Raw genomic sequence first — 27,214 nt, 5'->3', positions numbered from 1 at the left:
GAGTACTGCCCTCCCAAATCAATACATACAGAGCCTGTATACAACAAGAGTACTCTCCTCCCATATCAATACATACAGAGCCTGTATACAACAAGAGTACTCTCCTCCCATATCAATACATACAGAGCCTGTATACAACAAGAGTACTACCCTCCCATATCAATACATACAGAGCCTGTATACAACAAGAGTACTCTCCTCCCATATCCTCCCATATCACTCTCCTCCCATATCAATACAGAGCCTGTATACAACAAGAGTACTGCCCTCCCATGTCAATACATACAGAGCCTGTATACAACAAGAGTACTCTCCTCCCATATCAATATATACAGAGCCTGTATACAACAAGAGTACTCTCCTCCCATATCAATACATACAGAGCCTGTATACAACAAGAGTACTGCCCTCCCATGTCAATACATACAGAGCCTGTATACAACAAGAGTACTACAGAGCCTATATACAACCTCCCATATCAATACATACAGAGCCTATATACAACAGGAGTACTCTCCTCCCATATCAATACATACAGAGCCTGTATACAACAAGAGTACTGCCCTCCCATGTCAATACATACAGAGCCTGTATACAACAAGAGTACTCTCCTCCCATATCAATACATACAGAGCCTGTATACAACAAGCCCTCCCATGTCAATACATACAGAGCCTGTATACAACAAGAGTACCCTCCCATATCAATATATACAGAGCCTGTATACAACAAGAGTACTGCCCTCCCATATCAATATATACAGAGCCTGTATACAACAAGAGTACTACCCTCCCATATCAATATATACAGAGCCTGTATACAACAAGAGTACTGCCCTCCCAAATCAATACATACAGAGCCTGTATACAACAAGAGTACTGCCCTCCCAAATCAATACATGCAGAGCCTGTATACAACAAGAGTACTCTCCTCCCATATCAATACATACAGAGCCTGTATACAACAAGAGTACTGCCCTCCCAAATCAATACATGCAGAGCCTGTATACAACAAGAGTACTGCCCTCCCAAATCAATACATACAGAGCCTGTATACAACAAGAGTACTGCCCTCCCAAATCAATACATACAGAGCCTGTATACAACAAGAGTACTGCCCTCCCAAATCAATACATGCAGAGCCTGTATACAACAAGAGTACTCTCCTCCCATATCAATACATACAGAGCCTGTATACAACAAGAGTACTGCCCTCCCAAATCAATACATGCAGAGCCTGTATACAACAAGAGTACTGCCCTCCCATGTCAATACATACAGAGCCTGTATACAACAAGAGTACTCTCCTCCCATATCAATATATACAGAGCCTGTATACAACAAGAGTACTCTCCTCCCATATCAATACATACAGAGCCTGTATACAACAAGAGTACTCTCCTCCCATGTCAATACATACAGAGCCTGTATACAACAAGAGTACTGCCCTCCCATATCAATATATACAGAGCCTGTATACAACAAGAGTACTGCCCTCCCATATCAATATATACAGAGCCTGTATACAACAAGAGTACTACCCTCCCATATCAATATATACAGAGCCTGTATACAACAAGAGTACTGCCCTCCCAAATCAATACATACAGAGCCTGTATACAACAAGAGTACTGCCCTCCCAAATCAATACATGCAGAGCCTGTATACAACAAGAGTACTCTCCTCCCATATCAATACATACAGAGCCTGTATACAACAAGAGTACTGCCCTCCCAAATCAATACATGCAGAGCCTGTATACAACAAGAGTACTGCCCTCCCAAATCAATACATACAGAGCCTGTATACAACAAGAGTACTGCCCTCCCAAATCAATACATACAGAGCCTGTATACAACAAGAGTACTGCCCTCCCAAATCAATACATGCAGAGCCTGTATACAACAAGAGTACTCTCCTCCCATATCAATACATACAGAGCCTGTATACAACAAGAGTACTGCCCTCCCAAATCAATACATGCAGAGCCTGTATACAACAAGAGTACTGCCCTCCCATGTCAATAGTCCAATACTCTTAGCAATATTGTCTCCAGTTGGAGCAGCCCACTACTTTTAATTACCAATTCAATCAATTAATTTAATATGAATGTGTTTCTCCCACAGGACCGAGCAGACTTTGAGGTGAGGATCACCCACTTCAAGCACTACCTGGAGACACGAGGGGCAGCACTCAGTCAGACCACTGAGTTCCTACCCTACTACGCCCTCCCCTTCGTGCCCAACCCTGTGGTGCACCCTTCCTTCAGAGATCTCTTCCAGGTGACACCATTGTCCCTGAACGTATTCACATATACATGTCATATCAACATGAGCAGTATGTAACAACCAAAAAGCAATGCAGGGCGGGACACTGATTGGGCACATGAATGAATGAATGTGCTGTTGTACTTCACTAACTGCCCATGTTATGCTATGATATGTTGTTATCAGGATTCCTGGATTCCAGAGATGAAGCAAGAGCTGGAGAAGTTCCTGACTGTGACACTGAATGTGTCCGACACTCCAAGGCTTCTGTCGTTATATGTATCCTTTTGACAAGAATCATTAAATGTGACCCATATTCAGTTAAGCTGAGGTCACACCAGGAAGGGCAATCTGAGCAGCATTTAAAAAAAAAAAAAAAACGTTTACAACATACCTTCACAGCATAAAATCATATAGTAAAACCTATATACACTAGTGGGGCGGCAGGTAGCCTAGTGGTTAGAGTCTTGGTCCAGTAGGTGGATCGAATCCCCTGAGCTGACAAGGTAAAAATATGTTGTTCTGACCCTGAACAAGGCCGTTATTGTAAATAAGAATTTGCTCTTAACTGACAATGCCTAGTGAAATAAAGGTTAAATAAAAATAAATAAATAAAATAGTGGCACCTAACGGGCGGGAAATCTTTGGAAATTAATAATTTGATTGAATGCAATTCCCCTCTCCAACAAATATGTGTTTATCTGTTCAGATTTTTGGTCCCAGAATTGGCTTCCAAAATTCTCAACTCCAGACGATAAAAGAAAATTCCAGTGTAATCAAGGCGCAATGCTCTCTATTTAAAATGTTATGCTTTGATACCATGAGGCTGTGTTATCTACATTAGAAACAGTAGGCCTATAGGCTCGGGCTGGCATCTCCAAACTGGGAATGAGAATGTGAATTCATGTTTTCGTAATGTCCTCAAAAACATTTCTTTCTTTTATATATATATATTTTTTATATACACCTTTTTCAACCCAATTTCGTGGTATCCAGTTGTTAGTAGCTACTATCTTGTCTCATCGCTACAACTCCCGTACGGGCTTGGGAGAGACGAAGTTTGAAAGTCGTGTGTCCTCACAACCCAACCAAGCCGCACTGCTTCTTAACACAGCGCGCATCCAACCCGGAAGCCAGCCGCACCAATGTGTCGGAGGAAACACCGTACACCTGGCAACCTTGGTTAGCGTGCACTGCGCCCGGCCCGCCACAGGAGTCGCTGGTGCGCGATGAGACAAGGATACCCCTACCGGCCAAATCCTCCCTAACCCGGACGACGCTAGGCCAATTGTGCGTCACCCCACGGACCTCCCGGGCGCAGCCGGTTACGACAGAGCCTGCAACAAATTGGCCTAGCAAATAACAACTAATGCAACAAAAATACATTTTTATCAACTATTACTTTTTTTTGTTCCCCTACCGGACAAGGATTGTCCTGACATTCAAGACCCTGCATACCACTGCTGGCTTGCTTCTGAAGCTAAGCAGGGTTGGTCCTGGTCAGTTCCTGGATGCTGCTGGAAGTGGTGTTGGAGAGCCAGTAGGAGGCACTCTTTCCTCTGGTCTAAAAAATATCCCAATTCCTCAGGGCAGTGCCCTGTGTAGGGTTCCGTCTTTCTGATGGGACGTTAAACGGGTGTCCTGACTCTCTGAGGTCATTAAAGAACCCATGTCACTTATCGTAAGAGTAGGGATGTTAACCCTGGTGTCCTGGCTAAATTCCCAATTTGGCCCTCAAACCATCATGGTCACCTAATAATCCCCAGTTTACAATTGGCTCATTCATCCCCCCTCATCTCCCCTGTAACTATTCCCCAGGTCGTTGCTACAAATGAGAACGTGTTCTCAGTCAACGTACCTGGTAAAATAACGGATAAATAAGTAAATAAAATAAAGAATCCCAGAAATATGTTGAGCGTGTTTGCAATCCACATTGATCTAAGTAGGCTAATTGCATGGCTTCAGTATTAAAAAATAAAAATAAAAAATTAACATAGGATTAATACTGATGTAAAATTATTTATGTCTGAGCTAAGCCAGTCAATAAGCATTCAACAATAAGCATGGTTTTCAATTCACTGTTGATTAGACCTAAATCGAATTAAAATAAAACGAAACAACAACTGGTTTTTCAATAGGCTGTCTAAATACAGTTACAGGCACCATCATTGCTCCCCGTGGCCGTGGGCATATAACATTAGACCTAAGACAACGTAGAGTATGGAGAATTTTACGCACAGCTACAGCTTTCACAAGAGCTGGAAAAATATCCAATATATGGAGAAAGGGGGAATGTGAAAGGTAAACAAACAGTACATTTGGAAAGTATTCAGACCCCTGGACTTTTTTCACATTCTGTTACTTTACAGCTTTATTCTAAAATGTATTAAATCTACATACAATACCCCATAATGACAAAGAAAAAACATGTTTTTATTTTTTTATTGTTGCAAATGTATTAAATACAATACTTTGTTGAAGTACCTTTGGCAGCGATTACAGATTATAGTCTTCTTGGGTAGGACGCTAAATACACCTGTATTTGGGGAGTTTCTCCCATTCTTCTCTGCAGATCCTCTCATGATCTGTCAGGTTGGATGGGGAGCGTCGCTGCACAGGTATTTTCATGTTTCTCCAGAGATGTTCAATTTGGTTGAAGTCCGAGCTCTGGCTGGGCCACTCAATAACATTCAGAGACTTGTACAGAAGCCACTCCTGCGTTGTCTTGGCTGTGTGCTTAGGGTCGTTGTCCCGTTGGAAGCTGAACCTTCACCCAAGTCTGAAGTTCTGAGTGCTCTGGAGCAGGTTTTCATCAAGGATCTCTCTGTCCTTTGCTCCTTTCATCTTTCCCTCGATCCTGATCCTAGTCTCCCAGTCCTTGCCGCTGGGGTGGCAGCGTAGCCTAGAGGTCATTGCTTTAGACTCGTAACCGAAAAGTTGCAAGATCGAATCCCCGAGCTGACGAGTTACAAATCTGTCATTTTGCCCCTGAACAGGCATATAACCCACTGTTCCTAGGCCGTCATTGAAAATAAGAATTTGTTTTTAAGGACATACCTACATTATTTCCAACCCTCCCACCTCAGCTCAAGCGAACTGATGTTAGACAGCTAAATGACCAACCTTGGCGTAAGAGATGGGAAAATGCCTGTGTCAGTTTTTTTTAATTACAAAATTGACAACTAACTTTCGTTCGATACTTTCGACTCCTCATAGTCTGAGAATAGAGTCTTTACAGTCAGTGCACAACGACGATTTAGTTCAGTCTCAAACGACCATTATCAGGGCATTGTACTTTGTCCCTTCTAAACAGAGGAACTGAGGTGTTCACCAACAGTTGTTCAAGTAGTAACGCTCTATTCTCATTCTGCCCAAGTAGCCATTGGCCAGTTTCCTAAGGTTCTCTGTATTCATAGAATGCTGTAGAATGATTTTTACCATCCTTAGTTACAGAGATGGCTTAGAAACGTTTAGAGGCATCAGTGAATGCTAAGTGAAAGTCCTGTAGCGTATTCTAGAGAGAGAAAAGGACTCAACAACAACAACAAAAAAACAAAATCTGAGAATGACTCTGATTCAAGCCACTCCAAATACAGCTAGCTCTTGCTCTCATCTTCAAAGCTTATTCAAGACTCCAATAAAAAGCGTTCATTTCAGCCACTAAAGTGACGGTTAAGATTCAGGCAATCACTCGACTGTATACTATCCAGCAACCTCCCCAAGCATGATGGCGATTTTGATATTGTGAAAGCCGGGCGATGTTCGAGTGCAAAAAAACAAACCATCTGATCCCGCCACTCGGACCCTTATAATGGTGTAAGGGCAAGTAGTGAGAGAATTGGATAAGGCGATGACATCAGAACAATTGTAGCTTTCATATGAAAACACAGTGGATGGATTTTCCTTTCTGATGTCCATTCACGTCATTAAACCTTTTATCCGCCCCGTCCCGTGAAAACCCTTCAGGATTATAATATTATCATAGTATTTATGGAGCCCAGCCTTCACCCAACAGTCAAGACGACTAAGCTTGTTTACTGTCTGCGTGGAGAGTTCCTCCTCTCCACTGTTCCGGCTGGTAGTGTTTACCAACCAATGTTACCTGAAAAAAAAAACTGTTCTACCTTTTTTTTTTGTTCTGCTTGTGATTGTGTACCTTTAACAAACACTGAAAAGCGTCCGTCATTTCATTTGGAAAGACAAACACCTGTCAAATATAACGAGGGAGGATATCCTTTGCAAATTTTGAAAATGTCTCAGTAATGTGATTAGACTGTTATCTCTGCTGCCGCAGGGCAAGCGATACCGAATACGATCGTGTATTGTTTCTTTAACGTGGGCGTTACGCAGAAGGATGGCGGAAGGAAAACCAAAGGTGATTGTACCCATAGAAATATAATATATGCTTTCCATTCTATTGTCCTTCTATTTCCATCATTGTCCTTCTCCAGTCTTATTCTAAAGAGCATATTATTATTATTATTTATTTATTTCTTTACATCAGATACCTGTCACTGTCTGAACACGTATGTGTGAATCCTTTCACTTCTTTCACTTGATAAAAAAACCTACGGTAGACGGTGCTGAATGAGCGTCACGAGTCATCATACATACTATGATTCCTTGTGTTGTGACGTGGTGTACACACATCTCAATATTGAAGGTTAGAGCCAATGACGGACACATACGGATGCTGCAAAGGCATGAGTTAACGCTGTAACCTAAGTGCATGTCAGGCTGTACAGTTGCCAGGGTAATTTGGATTGTTATCAACTGATGATGGAATTGCCATGGGAATATGGAATTTGCATTGACATTTTTGTAATGTCAGCTAAATTGACTGTCGATAAACCACAAATTGAACCCTGGGCCGATTGCACTAGCTATGTGAAAGTTCAAACTAAGCCTAGTTATACACTTAAGTGTGTGCTTACTAAATTTAGATGTATACTTTACTATATTCAACCAGTTTGCATTTTATTTCCCCCCGATGGCTTATACAGTGTTAGCTAGCTCACTGAACTAGCTAGCTAGCTTATTAACTGTCTGGTTAACAAGGTGATTGAGGTCTTCTTCTGATTATTGATTGGCTATCACAGACGTAGGTTATTACTGACTTGCTGCTGTGCTTCCTGGACACCAGTCCATTCATCATGGCCTCATTGACTTGAATGGTGATTCCCATTCTAGTCATTCGACTGCTATGGGACTTAAATAATTGCTAGATGTTTGTGTGCTTATGTGTGTGACTATTTTGATTCTATTCTTGCGTTTGTTTGTGTGTGTGTGCGTGTGTTCTATATGTGTTTACAGACACCATACAGCAGCTGCAGCAGCAGCTGGCCGAAGCAGAGAAGAGGACCAGCAGCTACATGAGGAGGTTCAATAAGATGCAGGCCGATCACCACAACCTGATAGGAGTCACTGCCGAGCTGGTGGACTCTCTGGAGGCTACAGTCAGTGGGAAAATGGTAGGGCCTAACATGTACAGTTATATTAGCCTGGTCCCAGATCTGTCAACAATGTTTACATACTGTTTTACCTACTTGATACTGTATTCTAGTCATGGCTCATCCTATTTAACTGCTGCTGTACACACCTTTTCTATTCACATACTGTCCATACACACCATGTATACACTGAGTGTACAAAACATTAAGAACACCTTTCTAATATTTCTTTAAAATCCTTCTTTAACCTGTCCGCTCCCCTTCATCTACACTGATTTGAAGTGGATTTAACACGTGACATCAATAAGGGATCATAGCTTTCACCTGGACTCACCTGGTCAGTCTATGTCATGGAAAGAGCAGGTGTTCTTAATGTTTTGTATACTCAGTGTTTATATATTTATTTATATATATATATATATATATATTACGGACTCTGACATTGCTCGTTCTGATATTTCTTAATATCTTGTTTTGTACTTTTTGGGATTATGCGTGCATTATTGTATTGCTAGATATTACTGCACTCACTGTTGGAGTTAGAAACACAAGCATTTAGTATTTATTTATTATTTATTTATTTATTTAGTATTTAGCATTTAGCTACACCGGTGATAACATCTGAAAATCTGTGTTTGCAAAAAATCCCTTGGATTTTGGATGGGGGGGGATCCCAGTTTGATTGCCTATTTAGCATGACAATGAATGGCATGATAGCACCAACAGACTGTTACCCAGGTTACAGATACAACAAACATTTGAAACAGGGAACATGCACACACATGATTCCTCAGTGATTTAGTCCATGATCAGCTCCTTTGTCTTGCTTACGTTGAGGGAGCAGCTGTTGTCCTGGCACCACACTGCCAGGTCTCACTGACCTCCTCCCTAAAGGTTGTCTCGTCGTCGTTAGTGATACGGCCAACCATCGTTGTGTCATCAGCAAACTTAATGATGGTGTTGGAGTCGTGGGTGAACAGGGAGTACAGAAGGGGACTAAGCACGCACACCTGATGGGCCCCCGTGTTGAGGGACTGGCGAAATGTCCCCACTTGTCCGAATTTTCCTTGTTTTACTATCCTTGTGAGGTCTTTGGTCCCCACAAGGATAGTGAAACCAAACACACACACACACACACACAAACAGTATCATAGCACCATTTTACATCGTGATGACTGATTTTAGGCTACACAACATACACAAAAATAGCAAGCCCTTCCTCCCTCCCCCTTCCTTCCTCCCCCTGCCTCCCTCCCCCTGCCTCCCTCCCCCTTCCTCCCTCACTCTTCCTCCCCCTGCCTCTCTCACCCTGCCTCCCTCCCCCTTCCTCCCTCCCCCTCCTCTCTCACCCTGCCTCCCTCCCCCTTCCTCCCTCCCCCTTCCCCTCCCTCCCCCTCCTCCCTCTCACCCTGCCTCCCTCCCCCTTCCTCCCTCCCCCCCTCCTCTCTCACCCTGCCTCCCTCCCCCTTCCTTCCTCCCCCTCCCCCCCCTCCCCCCCTTCCTCCCTCCCCCTCTCTCCCCCTGCCTCCCCCTCCCTCCCTCCCCCTCCCCCTGCCTCCCCCCCCTCCCTCCCTCCTCCCCCCCCCTTCCTCCCTCCCCCTTCCTCCCTCCCCCTCCCTCCCCTCCCTCCTCCTCCCTCCCTCCCTCACCCTTCCTCCCTCTCCTCCCCTTCCTCTCTCCCCCCTGCCTCCCCCTCCTCCCCTCCCTCCTCCCCTCCCTCCCTCCCCCTTCCTCTCTCCCCCCCCCTCCCTCCCTCCTCCTCCCTCCCTCACCCTTCCTCCCTCACCCTTCCTCTCTCCCCCTGCCTCCCCCTCCCTCCCTCCCCCTCCCTCCCTCCCCCCCCTTCCTCTCTCCCCCTTCCTCCCTCCTCCTCCCTCCCTCACCCTTCCTCCCTCCTCTCAGAGCTCAGTTGGGATGTTCTGATGCTGTTGTGTTTTTGCAGATCTCCCCAGAATACCTCCAGAGTGTGTGTGTGCGTCTCTTCAGTAGCCAGCTGAGGCAGAGTGCGGCGCAGAGCATCGACTTCACCAGGCCTGGCACTGTGAGTGACAACACACATCGCCCTTCACTGATGAGGAAACACTCCATTTCCCATGAGCACTGTAGAGCCGTTTTAGTAGAAGAAGAAACATTTATGGGGAAAGGTAGTGCATTTTCTACAGTAGAGCCTCTCCACTTTCTCCTGAGCGAATTACTTTCTAAAGCATTTCTCTACACCCGCAATAACATCTGCTAAACACGTGAATGATGACCAATAAAATTAGATTTTTATTTTTATTTTATTTTATTTTACACTTGACATAGCATTATGTAGCAATACATTATATTTATTTAGCCTCACGTTGGTAGGACTAAAAGGTTAACTAAGTAGGAAAGTTAGAACCCAATTATATAATACTGTATTTCCAGTGCATAAACCTGACTTTGTTGTTATGTTTTCACAACAGTTTGCTGTTAATATAGCTGCACTCCTCAGTCTGGGACGTATTCCCGAGTTTCTCAAGGACGTCACCCCCCCAAAAAACAGAACACGCACAAGCACACCCCACAGCTTGAATCTAAAATCTGAGCGAGATCATAACGTCCTTTACATAATATACTGTAACGTTATGTAGTATGCTGTACTGATGCAGAAGGTTGATACGATATACTGTAACGTTATGTAGCATGCTGTACTGATGCAGAAGGTTGATACGAAAGTGCCATGTCATTGAGAGGTTTTAACAGAATGACTCATTCCGTTGACTCGGCACCAAAATGTACTGTACCCACTCCAGCCAAAGGCTAAGGCTCTGTCACTCCACTTGTCAACGTGGGGCCTGCGTGGTAGTGTACTGTATGTATCTGCACGACATACATAGGGTACATCACATGTGTATGTGTTCGCTAAGGTCCACTAGGCAATTGTTGTGTTTCCGAAAGAAGGAGAAAAAAACAAAACTAGTTTGTTCTACGTTTGGTGGTCTGGCTGATGTGCTCTGATGATACCCTCTATTCTCATATCATTGAAATGGACCTATACAGTACATCCAATCCAATAGCTCCGTTTCCTCACGTTCAATGTTGTCCTGGCCACATCCCTGATGTGCTTCTTTATTTTGGTTTGAACTGGCCTAGTTTTTAGTGTATCTGTTAGCTTGTGTGTTTTTGACTTCTTCAATTCAACTGCTTCTTTTCTTTTTGTGTGTGTGTGTGTTTCTGTGTGATTGTCTGTCCACGAAGGGATATTACTCTATGAGTCCTTATGATGACGGATATGTAAGTTTTACTGAAGTTTTCATCCATTTTGTGCTGTCGTGTCCCCCCCCCCCTGTTCTCCTGTCTTGCTCGCACCTTGCCTTGTCAGTCTATCCCTCCCTCTCTCCACCGCTCTTCCTCTCCCCTATACCTTTACATGGCTCCTCGTATTGACCCAGTATTCCAGTGTTTTCTCTACTTCTCATTCGATTCGTTTAATGGGATGTTTGTCCTTGTTTCGCGTACGAATGGTTCCCTTTTGTCTGGCGAGGATGCAGCTTGTTTGGTGAAATACCTCCGTGGTTATAGCCAGCGACTTCATTAAGCATCCACTTGTTCCCCGTCCATAGATGGCCATCATATCATCTCTCTGTTGGCTATACCATTAGGAAGGTCATTTGCCACTTGTACGTTTGACAACATCGATCTCAGCCCTCTCTGTTTCTTTTTATACAAGTCCCAACATAATGTTCCCTCAAAAAGAATTTGGCACTGAGCAAATTTCAGGTCTGCTGCAAAATTAAAAAAATTCCAGTGTGTGTTTACTGTGAACACTGAGGCTGTACCTGCTTTAAGTTACAGTTTTACTGTGAACACTGAGGCTGCACCTGCTTTAAGTTACAGTTTTACTGTGAACACTGAGGCTGTACTCGCTTTAAGTTACAGTTTTACTGTGAACACTGAGGCTGTACCTGCTTTAAGTTACAGTTTTACTGTGAACACTGAGGCTGTACCTGCTTTAAGTTACAGTTTTACTGTGAACACTGAGGCTGTACCTGCTTTAAGTTACAGTTTTACTGTGAACACTGAGGCTGCACTCGCTTTAAGTTACAGTTTTACTGTGAACACTGAGGCTGTACTCGCTTTAAGTTACAGTTTTACTGTGAACATTGAGGCTGCACTCGCTTTAAGTTACAGTTTTACTGTGAACACTGAGGCTGTACTCGCTTTAAGTTACAGTTTTACTGTGAACACTGAGGCTGTACTCGCTTTAAGTTACAGTTTTACTGTGAACACTGAGGCTGTGCCTGCTTTAAGTTACAGTTTTACTGTGAACACTGAGGCTGTACTCGCTTTAAGTTACAGTTTTACTGTGAACATTGAGGCTGCACTCGCTTTAAGTTACAGTTTTACTGTGAACACTGAGGCTGTACTCGCTTTAAGTTACAGTTTTACTGTGAACACTGAGGCTGTACTCGCTTTAAGTTACAGTTTTACTGTGAACACTGAGGCTGTACTCGCTTTAAGTTACACTTTTACTGTGAACATTGAGGCTGCACTCGCTTTAAGTTACAGTTTTACTGTGAACACTGAGGCTGTACTCGCTTTAAGTTACAGTTTTACTGTGAACACTGAGGCTGTACTCGCTTTAAGTTACAGTTTTACTGTGAACACTGAGGCTGCACTCGCTTTAAGTTACAGTTTTACTGTGAACACTGAGGCTGCACTCGCTTTAAGTTACAGTTTTACTGTGAACACTGAGGCTGTACTCGCTTTAAGTTACAGTTTTACTGTGAACACTGAGGCTGTACTCGCTTTAAGTTACAGTTTTACTGTGAACATTGAGGCTGCACTCGCTTTAAGTTACAGTTTTACTGTGAACACTGAGGCTGCACTCGCTTTAAGTTACAGTTTTACTGTGAACACTGAGGCTGTACTCGCTTTAAGTTACACTTTTACTGTGAACATTGAGGCTTTACCCACTTTAAGTTACAGTTTTAACTGTGGCCAGGTAGGCTACTGTGGCTATTTGATCATAATGTAGGGCCTACCAGAGTGGTCTCCCATAGGATTTTAACATGGAAATAGCTGTTCTATCATTCAGCCTACAGTAGCAGCCAATGTGTGGTGTTCAATGTAGGCCTACATTCCATGAGACTTTAAGAACAAACGCATGTAGGGCTTGACATTAACGTTTTTATCCACTTGTCCTTCATACAAGGGGGTGACTGAATGTTGTTGTGTTGTTTGATGCAAGAAACCACTTTACAAAATAAAATGCATCGTTATTCCCATACCATTATTACAGAGAAAGACTGCTACCCTCTGCCTATTGGCTACTTAGTTTATTCAAGCCTGTTTCAAAATACAATACTGCCCCTTTAAGACAAAAAAAAAATGATTTACCTGACTCGCTTTTCAAAGATGTCGTTTTGTGCTCTTGTAGGAAGCAATCACTCCCCTATTGCTGACTACAAATTATCTATAACTGAGCTAATAACTCACTAACTAGCAAAGGACATTAACAAAATGTGCACACGTGGATACATGCAGCTCTCGCTTTTATCTCGAAACAAGCGCGTCTACCCACAACCACTCATGCTGTAAACACAGTCCAGTTCAAAGTGAATGGTACCGATCCATATAGGGAAATGGTCTATTTGCATATAGGCCTACAGCAGGTCTGGTTTGTTATGCCACACCTGTCTGTATAGAGTGAAGGCTTAGTCGTGTGTGTCAATGCCGTAGAATCCTACTCTGAAGCGTTCTGCCTTCTACAAAACCTTTTGCAAAGTTCGTTTTGTCTTGGTTTGTTACATTGAATGTGGCTAATATTGTATTGGTTCGATCACAATTGCCACTGTAAAGAGAAAAAAATTGATAGTATTAACTAACAGGCAAACTCTGGAAAGTTGAGTGAAGTTTCTTTTCTTGCTTCTCTCCATGGGCTGATATTTCTGCTGCACGCAGCTTAGAGGGAACATTGGTCCCAACTGACCTATGAGAATTAAAGAAGAATGATGATACCAGTTCACTTTATTTTAAGCATTTTTCCCAGAGTGCAAAACCAGATAGGGGAAAGTAGCTGAAAAACATCTAAACTATTTAAAAAATTATATATTTAAAAAAGGAAATAAAAAAAGCAGAGAATTGCCTAATAGCCTACAAATGGAACTTACGTTTTTAAGCTATTGTTGATTTCCAGTTAGGGTCAACCTCTTCCACAGCCACACAGAGAATGACTTTGTTCTCCATTGGAATACAACACCATAATTGCGGTATAATTATCGTCGTCTTCTCCCATTTATTATAGATGGTTCTCAAAAGATTTCACTGTGTATACCTGCCTATGGGGAGAAACTAAAACTCAGACAGTCCACCCAAATACCTGAATTATATTAGGATGCAAATATTAAACCTACTTATCAAATAGTAAGTGTTACAATAGCTTATTATGGGTCTTCTCCATTATGCATAACAAAGAGATACGACATTAAAGATGATAAATGAACTGTTTCTGCAATCTGTGTGTGGGAATTTAATTCCACTGTCTGCAATATGATTTTAGATATACCATTTAAACATTGTTTTTTTTTTTTTTTTTTTTTCATGCTAAAAACAATAACTTTTCGTCAGTCAACGACCTCCATTTTAATAGACTGTACGAGGCCAAAAATAACTCAAGAGGAATATCGACGAAAATTGATAGTCTTCTTGCCTTTTTGAAAATACTCCTGTCCCATTCTAACTCACCACATTGCATGTTCTGGCCTAAAGTTCCTGTCGTCCATTTCAGTTCGGGTTTTGGGGCAATTAAACTAACAGAGGCGAATTCATGGGAAAGGCTAATCTCCTTAACATTCCTATATCTCAATGTCCTCTCTGGTGGAAGTTGTGGTAGGAGACTGGTCACAGTAAATCCTCTGTCTAATGTCACAGGCTGAACATGACATAAACACCTGCCAGCCCTTCGTGCTTTATGGGAACAGACATATTTAGAAAGTAGGATCCAAGACAAGTCTTTCTCCCAATCACGTTCTAGCTACACCAACGGCAGAAATTATATGGATCGCCTCGCTGACCTTTTCCTCAAGCTAATCAGCCAGTTTTGAGGTTGGATTTCAGTTGGAAACACGCTAATTATTACTTTGAAACCTCAGCCGAAGCCTTAGTTTTGGGTCTGTTTCCGTCCACAGCTCTCTTACAATACCAGGCCTATAGGACAAGTGCAGCAATTCTTGAAACACGAAAGGAATTGGTTGCTGCTCACTAACACCTCGCCCCTTTGTGTTCCTCCTTGCTCATTGGATTGGACAGTGTCCCTGTCACTCATTGCATGGGCACTGTTGCCATAGGTTACGCCCAGGGATTGTGCATGTGACAAAACCATAACCTGCACGCATGAACCCCTGCCCGTCCATTAGCACATTAGTTAACCTAACTTAACCATCGTTGTTTTAGGGGGACGAGGGAAACGTGGGTAAGTATGAGACAGCTGAGCAAGAACATACCTCTTCTGCTGGATAAGGACAAACCCCTATGTTTTGGAATCTTTTCTATGTCAAAAGATGATCAATAAAAACACAAAACAGTGACTCTAAATATGTCAGTAATCTCAGTGTCACTGGGATGGTGTTGTGGGTGAAATGTTAAAATACTACAATTTGCTCTAATACTACAATCTGTCTTTCTCTCTCCCAGGCTTCCTCATTGCTACGAGCGTCTATTGTACCTCAGTAAGTCCCCTCATTGAGTTGTTCTGTGGAACCTGCTGGGAAAATGGCATATTGAAAAAAAGCATTTAATAAATGTTAAAAATGGCACACAGTGTGCAGGAGTCCCATTACATTACCTTAGATTACATTACTTTACATTGCCTGAGATTACTTTGCATTACCTTAGATTACATTGACTTACCTTAGACTACATTACATTACCTTAGACTACATTACATTACCTTAGATTACATTACATTACCTTAGATTACATTGACTTACCTTAGACCACATTACATTACCTTAGACTACATTACATTACCTTAGACTACATTACATTACCTTAGATTACATTACATTACCTTAGATTACATTGACTTACCTTAGACTACATTACATTACCTTAGACTACATTGCCTTACCTTAGATTACATTACATTACCTTAGATTACATTGACTTACCTTAGACTACATTACATTACCTTAGATTACATTGACTTACCTTAGACTACATTACATTAGATTACATTACATTACCTCAGATTACATTACCTTAGATTACATTACATTACCTTAGATTACATTGACTTACCTTAGACTACATTACATTACCTTAGATTACATTGCCTTACCTTAGACTACATTACATTACCTTAGACTACATTACATTACCTTAGATTACATTACATTACCTTAGATTACATTGATTTACCTTAGACTACATTGCCTTACCTTAGATTACATTGCCTTACCTTAGACTACATTACATTACCTTAGATTACATTACCTTAGATTACATTACATTACCTTAGATTACATTACATTACCTTAGATTACATTGAGTTACCTTAGACTACATTACATTACCTTAGATTACATTGCCTTACCTTAGACTACATTACATTACTTTAGACTACATTACATTACCTTAGAGTACATTGCGGGCGGCACGTAGCCTGGTGGTTAGAGCGTTGGACTAGTAACCGGAAGGTTGCAAGATCGACTACATTACATTACCTTAGACTACATTACATTACCTTAGATTACATTACATTACCTTAGATTACATTGACTTACCTTAGACTACATTGCCTTACCTTAGATTACATTGCCTTACCTTAGACTACATTACATTACCTTAGATTACATTACATTACCTTAGATTACATTACATTACCTTAGATTACATTGAGTTACCTTAGACTACATTGCATTACCTTAGATTACATTGCCTTACCTTAGACTACATTACATTACTTTAGACTACATTACATTACCTTAGAGTACATTGGGGGCGGCACGTAGCCTGGTGGTTAGAGCGTTGGACTAGTAACCGGAAGGTTGCAAGATCGAATCCCCGAGTTGACAAGGTAAACATCTGTTCCTAGACCATCAACCCACTGTTCCTAGACCGTCATTGAAAATAAGAATTTGTTCTTAACTGACTTGCCTAGTTAAATAAAGGTAAAAATAAAAAAATAAAACATTACCTTAGATTACATGACCTTACCTTAGATTACATTACATTACCTTAGATAAACTTCTTAGTTTAATATGGGCTCACTGGTATATTTCATTCCATAAGACATGAACTGATTTACCATCACAGTGAACTGTCCTTAGTTTACTATGACCTGGGATTTACCATCACAGTGAACTGGCAGGTCCTACAGGCCCTAGATTTGTCTCACCTGGACTACTGTGGACTAGGTTCCACAAAGAGGGGCTAAGGAAAATGACTATTGTTCCTGAACAAGGCAGCACGGCTGGACCTTGGATGCACACAGAGAGCTAACATCAATAATATGCATGTCAATCTCTCCTGGCTCAAAGTAGAGGAGAGATTGTCGACTTCATCACTACTTGTTTTTGTGAGAGGTAATGACATGTTGAATGCACCGAGGTGTCTGTTGAAACTACTAGCACACAGCTCAGACACCCATACATACCCCCACAAGACATGACACCAGAGGTCTCTTCACAGTCCCCAAGTCCAGGACAGACTATGGGATGGGTAATATTACTACATAGAGCCATGACTACATGGAACTCTATTCCACAGTACTACATAGAGCCATGACTACATTGAACTCTATTCCACAGTACTACATAGAGCCATGACTACATGGAACTCTATTCCACAGTACTACATAGAGCCATGACTACATTGAACTCTATTCCACAGTACTACATAGAGCCATGACTACATGGAACTCTATTCCACAGTACTACATAGAGCCATGACTACATTGAACTCTATTCCACAGTACTACATAGAGCCATGACTACATTGAACTCTATTCCACAGTACTACATAGAGCCATGACTACATTGAACTCTATTCCACAGTACTACATAGAGCCATGACTACATTGAACTCTATTCCACAGTACTACATAGAGCCATGACTACATGGAACACTTTTCCACATCAAGTAACTGATGCAAGAAGTAGAATCAGATTTAAAAACAGATTTAAAAAAATACACCTTATGAAACAGCAGGGACTGTGAAGAGACACACACACAGGCACAGACACACGCATACACACACGCACGATAACATACTGTATACACTGTACACACATGGATTTTGTGTTGTAGATACACTATATATACAAAAGTATGTGGACACCCCTTCAAATTAGTGGATTCTGGGCTATTTCAGCCACACCTGTTGCTGACAGGTGTATAAAATTGAGCAATCCACCATGCAATCATTGGCAGTAGAATGGCCTGACTGAAGAGCTCAATGATTTTTAACGTGGCACCGTCATAGGGTGACATCTTTCCAACAATTCAGTTCGTCAAATTTCTGCCCTGCTCGAACTGTCCCCGGTCAACTGTAAGTGCTGTTATTGTGAAGTGGATATGTCTAGGAGCAACAACGGCTCAGCCGCGAAATGGTAGGCCACACAAGCTCACAGAATGGACCGCCAAGTGCTGAAGCGCGTAAAAAATTGTCTGTCCTCGGTTGCAACACTCACTACCGAATTCCAAACTGCCTCTGGAAGCAACATCAGCACCAATAATTGTTCAACGGGAGCTTAATGAAATAAGTTTCCATGGCCAAGCAGTCACACACAAGCCTAAGATCACCGTGCGCAATGCCAAGCGTCGGCTAGAGTGGTGTAAAGCTCGCCGCCATTGGACTCAAGAACAGTGGAAATTAGTTCTCTGGATTGATGAATGACTCTTTACCATCTTGCAGTCCGACGGACAAATCTGGGTTTGGCGGATGTGAGGAGAATGCTACCTGCCCGCATAAATAGTGACAACTGTAAAGTTTGGTGGAGGAGGAATAATGGTCTGGGGCTGTTTTTCTAGGCCCCTTTGTTCCAATGAAGGGAAATCTTAACGCTACAGCATACAATGACATTCTAGATTATTCTGTGCGTCCAACGTTGTGACAACAGTTTGGAAAAGGCCCTTTCCTGTTTCAGCATGACAATGCCCTCATGCAAAAATCGAGGTTCACACAGAAATGGTTTGTCGAGGTCGGTGTCGAAGAACTTGACTGGCCTGCACAAAGCCCTGACCTCAACCTCATCGAACACCTTTGTGATGAATGCAGACTGAGAGCCAGGCCTAATCGCCCAACATCAGTGTCCGACCTCACTAATGCTCTTGTGGCTGAATGGAAGCAAGTTCCCACAGCAAAGTTCCAACATCTACTGGAAAGCCTTCCCAGAAGAGTGGAGGCTGTTATAGTAGCAAAGTGGGGACCAACTCCATATTAATGCCCATGATTTTGTAGTGAAATGTTTGACGAGCAGGTGTCCACATACTTTTGGTTGTAGAGTAGTTGTAGAGTAGTGGTCTGAGGGCACACACTTAATGTGTTGTGAATTATGTTGGGTAATGTAATGCAATGTTTTTAATTGTATACAACTGCCTTAGTGTTGCTTAACCCCAGGAAGAGTAGCTGCTGCCTTGACAGGAACTAATGGGGATCCATAATAAACCCCAGGAAGAGTAGCTGCTGCCTTGACAGGAACTAATGGGGATCCATAATAAACCCCAGGAAGTAGCTGTTGCCCTTGGCAGGAATAAACCCCAGGAAGAGTAGCTGCTGCCTTGACAGGAACTAATGGGGATCCATATTAAACCCCAGGAAGAGTAGCTGCTGCCTTGACAGGAACTAATGGGAATCCACAATAAATACAAACTACAGCAGAGAGTTTGTGAAAAACACCCACCGTCTCCCCTATACAGGAGGCCTAAGGAGGTGCCGCTGCTGCCCTCTCTGGACTATGACAAGCTGAAGAGAGACTTGCTGGGGGGATCAGACAGACTCAAGGCCCTGCTGCTCCAGGCCCTGTGCTGGGTCAGTCAGAGAGCCTGGACATGCCTAGGCCTACTGCTCTGACTCTATGTGTCTCTGTCTCTATGTCGCCGTCTCTATGTGTCTCTGTCTCAATGTCTCTGTATCTCTGTCTCTATGTCTCTGTGCCTGTCTCTTTGTCTCTGTCTCAATGTGTCTGTGTCTCTGTCTCTGTGTCTGTCTCTCTGTGTCTATGTCTCTGTCTCTTTGTCTCTGTCTCCGTGTGTCTCTGTTTCTCTGTTTCTTTGTCTCTGTCTCCATGTGTCTCTGTCTATGTTTCTATGTCTCTGTGTATATCTGTCTCTGTGTCTCTGTCTCATTGTCTCTATCTGTCTATGTCTCTATGTATATCTGTCTCTGTGTCTTTGTGTCTCTCCGCCTCTTTCTCTATGTCTCCCTTTCACTCTGTCTCTCTCTCTCACTCTGTGCCTGTCTGTCTCTGTGCATCGATGGCTCTGTCTCTGTGCCTCTGTGTCTAGGTCTCTGTGCCTGTCTGCTGGTCTGTCTGCCGGTCTGTCTGCCTACCTGCCTGTCTATCTGTCTGTTTTCCAGTCTGTCTGCCTGTCTGTGTCATCACCTTGTGTGTTCTCCTATCCCCAGAGATTGACCCGTTCTCTCCAAGGTGAGCAGAGGGACACGGTACTGCAGGCCTACGTCAGCAACGACCTCCTGGATTGCCACAGCACCAGACAGGTGGGTTAACATTAGAAGCCTTCTCCCTAAGTTTGTTTTATTCACTGTTTTAGCACACTCCGCCAACCCAGATGTCCTAGCCTGAAACCTGGCTTAGGAAGGCCACCAAAAATCGTGAAATTTCCATCCCTAACTATAACATTTTCCAACAAGATAGAACTGCCAAAGGGGGCGGAGTTAGCCTGCAGAATTCTGTCATACTATCCAGGTCTGTACCCAAACAATTTGAGCTTCTACTTTTAAAAATCCACCTTTCCAGAAGCAAGTCTCTCATTGTTGCCGATTGTTATAGACCCCCCTCGGCCCTCAGTTATGCCCTGGACACCATATGTGAATTGATTGCCCCCCACCTATCTTCAGAGTTCGTACTGTTAGGTTACCTAAACTGGGACATGCTTAACATCCCGGACGTTCTACAATCTTAGCTAGATGCCCTCAATCTCACATAAATCATCAAGGAACCTACCAGGTACAACCCTAAATCCGTAACCATGGGCACCCTCTTAGATATCATCCTGACCAACCTGCCCTCTAAATACACCTCTGCTGTCTTCAACCAGGATCTCAGCGATCACTGCCTCATTGCCTGCGAGTGTACTGGGTCCATGGTCAAACGACCACCCCTCATCACTGTCAAATGCTCCCTAAAACACTTCGGCGAGCAGGCCTTTCTAATCGACCTGGCACAGGTATCCTGGAAGGATATTGACCTCATCCCGTCAGTAGAGGATGCCTGGTTGCTCTTCAAAATTTAAATAAGCATGCCCTGTTCAAAAAATGTAGAACTAAGAACAGATATAGCCCTTGGTTCACCCCAGACTTGACTGCCCTTGACCAGCACAAAAACATCCTGTGGCGTTCTGCATTAGCACCGAATAGCCCACTCGATATGCAACTTTTCAGGGAAGTCAGGAACCAATATACTCAGTTAGGAAAGCTAAGGCTAGCTTTTTCAAACAGAAATGTGCTTCCTGTAGCACTAATTCCAAAAAGTTTTGGGACACTGTAAAGTCCATGGAGAATAAGAGCACCTCCTCTCAGCTGCCCACTGCACTGAGGATAGGAAACACTGTCACCACCGATATTTGATCACTTAAATAAGCATTTTTAAGAAAGCACGGCTGACCATTCTTTCCACCTGGCTACCCCTACCCTGGCCAACATCTCAGCACCCCCCACAGCAACTTGTTCCCCCCTTCTCCTTCACCCAAATCCATACAGCTGATGTTCTGAAAGCCACAGGGTTCCACAGGGTTCAATTCTTGGGCCGACTCTTATCTCTGTATATATCAATGAGGTCGCTCTTGTTGCTGGTGATTTTCTGACCCTCTACGCAGACGACACAATTCTGTATACATCTGGCCCTTCTTTGGACACTGTAACAAACCTTCAAACAAGCATCAACGCCATACAACACTCCTTCCGTGGCCTCCAACTGCTTTTAAATGCTAGTAAAACTAAGTGCATGCTCTTCAACCGATTGCTGCCTGCACCCGCCCACCCGACTAGCATTACTACTCTGGACGGTTCTGACCTAGAATATGTGGACAACTACAAATCCCTAGGTGTCTGGTTAGACTGTAAACTCTCCTTCCAGGCTCACATTAGACATCTCCAATCCAAAATTAAATCTAGAATCAGCTTCCTATTTCGCAACAAAGCCGCCTCCACTCATGCCGCCAAACATACCCTCGTAAAACTGACTATCCTACCGATCCTTGACTTCGGCAATGTCATTTACAAAATAGCCCCCAACACTCTACTCAGCAAACTGGATGTAGTCTATCACAGTGCCATCCGTTTTGTCACCAAAGCCCCATATACTACCCACCACTGCGACCTGTATGCTCTTGTTGGCTGGCCCTCGCTTCATATTCGTTGCCAAACCCACTGGCTCCAGGTCATCTATAAGGCTTTGCTAGGTAAAACCCCGCTTTACCTTACCCAAACCCACTGGTCAACATAGCAGCACCCACCCGTAGCATGTGCTCCAGCAGGTATATATTTCACTGGTCATCCCCAAGCCAACTCCTTCTTTGGCCGCCTTTCCTTCCAGTTCTCTGCTACCAATGACTGGAACGAATTGCAAAAATCACTGAAGCATTAGTCTTATATCTCCCCCTCTAATTTTAAGCATCAGCTGTCAGAGCAGCTTACCGATCACTGTACCTGTACACAGCCCATCTGTAAATAGCACACCCAACTACCTCATCCCCATATTATTACTTACACTCTTGCTCTTTTGCATCCCAGTATCTCTACTTGCACATCATCATCTGCACATCCATCACCACAGTGTTAATGCTAAATTGTAATTATTTTAGCCTCCATGGCCTGTTGATTGCCTTACCTCCCTACTCTTCTACATTTGCACGCACTGTACATATATGTTTCTATTTTTCTTTTTTATTGTGTTATTGACTGTTGTTGTTGTTTTTGTCGCACTGCTTTGCTTTATCTTGGACAGATCGCAGTTGTAAATGAGAACTTGTTCTCAACTGGTCTACCTGGTTAAATAAAGGTGAAATAAAAAATATAATTAAAACAGGCACGGTGGTGTTGGGTGAAATTGCCACTTGACACTGATCTTGGGTCAGTTTAGCATTTTCCCCAATAATGGTGAATGTTAGATGGAGAAACTGATCCTAGATCTGTACTTATGGGGAAACTTCAGATCGGCACTTACAGGGTGGCATCTGGTACAACCATGAGGTAACCATTAGACATATTATCTAACAGAACCATAGGGGCTTTGTCACGATTCTCTCCTCCCCAAAGTGGGCACTCGTTCACTTCCCCTTAAGGGTGTGAAGCGATGCTAAGTGCACTCTTCAGAGAGAAGAAACTGAATTAGGCCTTTTTGATTCATTTAATGGATCTCTTGAATGGCTAAAGAGACCACTCACAGGCTTTCACAGGTTCTAAATGTTGGGATAATGTCATATTGGAAATGGTGGTAGGTCATGAACTCTTTTTGGTAAGGCCAGTTCATCAGTTCATCAGCCTCTCTCAAGTAGGCTAGATACCACATTTAATTTGACAGTAGTAATGTGCGGGTTTAAAATGTCTCTCACACACATGCAAAACACACACACACACACACACACACACACACACACACACACACACACACACACACACACACACACACACACACACACACACACACACACACACACACACACACCCTCTCCTGGTAAGAAAGACAATCAATTGAACATCTGAACATCTCACTGTCTTCAGTAAACATGCTATCGTAATCTCATTATTTTAACCTTTTACGAAACAGCCTCAACCTCCGATTCAGTGCCAGTACTTCCGTTTTTCTCCTGGCTTCTAGAATTACCACACTAGGGAAGGAGGGCCCCTGTATCATTGGTCCTACGATTCTCTGGTTCGCTAGCAGATGGTTTTCCCCGAGAGTAAGGAGAAGCGGCTTTGTAACTATGTTTGTTTTTGTTTTTTTGCACACAAAAAAAAAGAGAACTCCCCTTTTTTTCCACTGTAATTGCCAACTACAGGAGGATTCATGAGCCCACTCTCAATGAGTGTAGACAGATTGCCGCTGTCGCTCTGCTAATGCCAACTACAGGAGGATTCATGAGCCCACTCTCAATGAGTGTAGACCGCCTGCTGTTGTCGCTCTGCGAATCGTCAGATGGGGGGGAGGAGTTAGGGTGCCCACGTGGGTAATTGGGGGGCCCTGCCTTGATTGAGTTAAAACAATTATTATTTTTTTTAAACTGCATAATAAATACATTTGACTGATCAATTGTGTGAGTCAGGGGCTGGGCACAAGAAGCAAAAACACTACAAAAAATTCATTATTTATTTTTTATTTTCACACCACAGGAGCCCGCTCTCATAATACACCGGAGAGAATCATTTTTGCCACAGAGGATCAATAGTTAAAAAACAACTGTGGATTAAATTTGATCACAAGTTCATACAGGTAACTGCCCAAATAAAGGGAACATAAACATAAGGTGTCTTAATGGGGTGTTGGGCCACCACAAGCTGCCAGAACAATTTCAACACACCTTCGCATAGATTCTACAAGTGGACCTAAACCCTACCAGGAAAATGAAACCCACACACCATAACATAAACTTTGTATCCCTCATTTACTCAAATGTTTTCTTTGTTTTGGCGGTTACCGGTCATTTGGAAAGCATGCGTGCCAAATATGGAACAGCTTGTTGTGTTGTTGCCATAGACATATAATCCATAGAAGGTATTTGGAACCTCTAACCCTTGCAATTTGACTGTAAACACATGGGTGCACCAGCAATGGCTGCCAGTCCTGACTTGAACAGGAACGGCCATCTATGGATTATATGTCTATGGTTGGTAGCAGCTGTCTGTTTGCCTTTTGCAGATTTCTAAATACATTTGCAGGAAAAAAAGTACAGTTTGGAAAAGAGAAGACTAATCTGTCTGTAGAAACAATAGAAACAACTCCCAATGTTGAGCGAACAGCAGCACTGTTTTTCAAAGTAGCTCGTCTTGAGATAGGCTATTGCCAAGAGGAGCGCATCGGCCATCAGCATGAGTAGTAGCCTATGGCTTCATCATCATCATTGAGTGAATCAGTGTGCCACTGGAAATGTTACTTAGTAGCCTACTGTAGCCTATAAAATTTGACTGCTCCTGTATGTATATATGTACAATATTAGGAGGCAATATACAATCTGTCACTTCATTGACCTGAGCTATTGTTGGTTTGAATTCAAGATCAGATTGATCTCAGTTTTTCAGAGTAGCCTCTCGTTTATTGGTGCCATTATTGTCTTTAGAATTATTATATTTTTAAAAAAAATATGATTTTTTTTACTAGAAAGTTTGCAATTTTTCCAATTGCTATAATGGGTGATCCTTTTTTTCTGTCAACAATGTCTGCAGTACCACGGTTGACCTTCCATTGCTTCAATGAGAAGGGGGAGGTGGTTCTCCCCTGGCCTGCTCCAATGTCATGTGATGAGGGTAGTTTTGTGCGGTGGCTGGCTTGAGACTTTGGCTCGTAGTCCACATATGAATGGAAAAGTTTTTGAGAAATTATTTGACTTTGACAGTTTCAACGTGTCTTCATTGATTCCAGTTTACAATTGGCTCATTCACCCCCCCCTCTCCCCTGTAACTATTCCCCAGGTCGTTGCTGTAAATGAGAACGTGTTCTCAGTCAACTTACCTGGTAAAATAACAGATAAAAAAAACACACCAGCCAAGCTTCTGGAAGAGCACGATGGTTCTCTTTTGCCAACCAGATACAACCCCACAGTAGTGTTTTTCCAAATTGCCTATGGGAAACAATAGATGTTAGACTATGTACAGTAACTTCCATGTGAAACAGTTCACCATCCATTGTCCGTTGTCCATTATACCGAATCTCCCAGTGGCTTTCTCATGAAAAAAAAATCTGCTTTGGAATATGTTTTGCAGAAACCTGTGTTCCTTTTGATGAGGTCGAAGAACGAGACGGTCAGGCAGTACATGGCTCGTCTCATCAATGCTTTCGCTTCCCTCGCAGCGGGTAAGTCATATGCTATTTAATGTGTTGTAGTGTACAGTGCCTTCAGAAAGCATTCACACCCCTTGACTTTGTTACATCATGAATTTAAAATGGATTCAATTCAGATGTTGTGTCACTGATCTAAAGACACTGATCTAAAGACAATGCCCCATAATGTCAAAGTGGAATTTTGTTTGTAGATTTTTTTTGTTGCAATTAACTAGAAATGAAAAGCTGAAATGTCTTGTGTCAATAAGTATTCAACCTCTTTGTTATAGCAAGATTATGGCAAGGTTTTAAAAAATCTCGTAAAGAATGGCACCAATTAGATAGATGGTGTTAAGAGCAAGATGGGAAGGGTTGAATAGAGCTGAAGGGAGGGACTAATAACAAGATAACCAATGTAAAACATATGGGTGTCTGTAAAATGTATATTGGTTCAGAAATGTTGTGAAATAGCACAGTTCCTAATAGAAATGAAACTGGATGGACATCAGAAATAGAAGGCCAAGACTAAAAACAAACCAAATATAACTATTGTAAAATAGTTTGTGTCTGTAAAATGTGTACAGTATGTATAAACTGAAGGTAGAAGCCTGAGTGTTATTGTTTATTAGTTTACTCCAATTAGGAGGGGAGGGGTGGTAGGGTTTGCTGGGAATAATAAAGGTATATTATTATTTTTTTAAGTGTGTGTGTGTGTGTGTGTGTGTGTGTGTGTGTGTGTGTGTGTGTGTGTGTGTGTGTGTGTGTGTGTGTGTGTGTGTGTGTGTGTGTGTGTGTATGTATGTATGTGCATACAGTTGATGTATGTATATATATGTATATTTATGTGTACATACATACATACATACACGTATGTATGTATGTATGTGTGTGTGTGTGTGTGTGTGTGTGTATGTGTGTATGTGTGTATGTGTGTATGTATGTATAGTTGAAGTCAGAAGTTTACATACACTTTAGCCAAATACATTTAAACTCAGTTTTTAACAATTCCTGACATTTAATCCTAGTAAAAAATTCCCCGTCTTAGGTCAGTTAGGATCACCACTTTATTTTAAGAACGTGAAATGTCTGAATAATAGTAGAGAGAATGATTTATTTCAGCTTTTATTTCTTTCATCACATTCCCAGTGGGTCAGACATTTACATACATTCAATTAGTATTTGGTAGCATTGCCTTTAAATTGTTTAACTTGGGTCAAACGTTTCGGGTAGCCTCCCACAAGCTTCCCACAGTAAGTTGAAGGAATTTTGGCCCATTCCTCCTGACAGAGCTGGTGTAACTGAGTCAGTTTTGT

At 42.5% G+C, this 27,214-nt stretch overlaps 1 protein-coding gene across 1 annotated transcript in view; it reads left to right on the top strand.

Moving 5' to 3' along the window:
• Positions 1–27,214, top strand: part of LOC135524788 (lisH domain-containing protein ARMC9) — a 93,578-nt gene that overhangs the window by 10,289 nt on the left and 56,075 nt on the right. Inside the window, 10 exon segments of the mRNA XM_064952608.1 lie at positions 2,126–2,281; positions 2,453–2,545; positions 6,617–6,641; positions 7,580–7,737; positions 9,659–9,757; positions 10,939–10,974; positions 15,376–15,410; positions 19,603–19,714; positions 20,312–20,404; positions 25,844–25,934. Coding sequence (XP_064808680.1) covers positions 2,126–2,281; positions 2,453–2,545; positions 6,617–6,641; positions 7,580–7,737; positions 9,659–9,757; positions 10,939–10,974; positions 15,376–15,410; positions 19,603–19,714; positions 20,312–20,404; positions 25,844–25,934 — 898 coding nt within the window.

This window comes from Oncorhynchus masou, chromosome 31, assembly GCF_036934945.1.
Source record: "Oncorhynchus masou masou isolate Uvic2021 chromosome 31, UVic_Omas_1.1, whole genome shotgun sequence".
Taxonomy (NCBI): Eukaryota; Metazoa; Chordata; class Actinopteri; order Salmoniformes; family Salmonidae; genus Oncorhynchus; species Oncorhynchus masou.
This window is presented reverse-complemented; position numbering and strand designations above follow the sequence as displayed.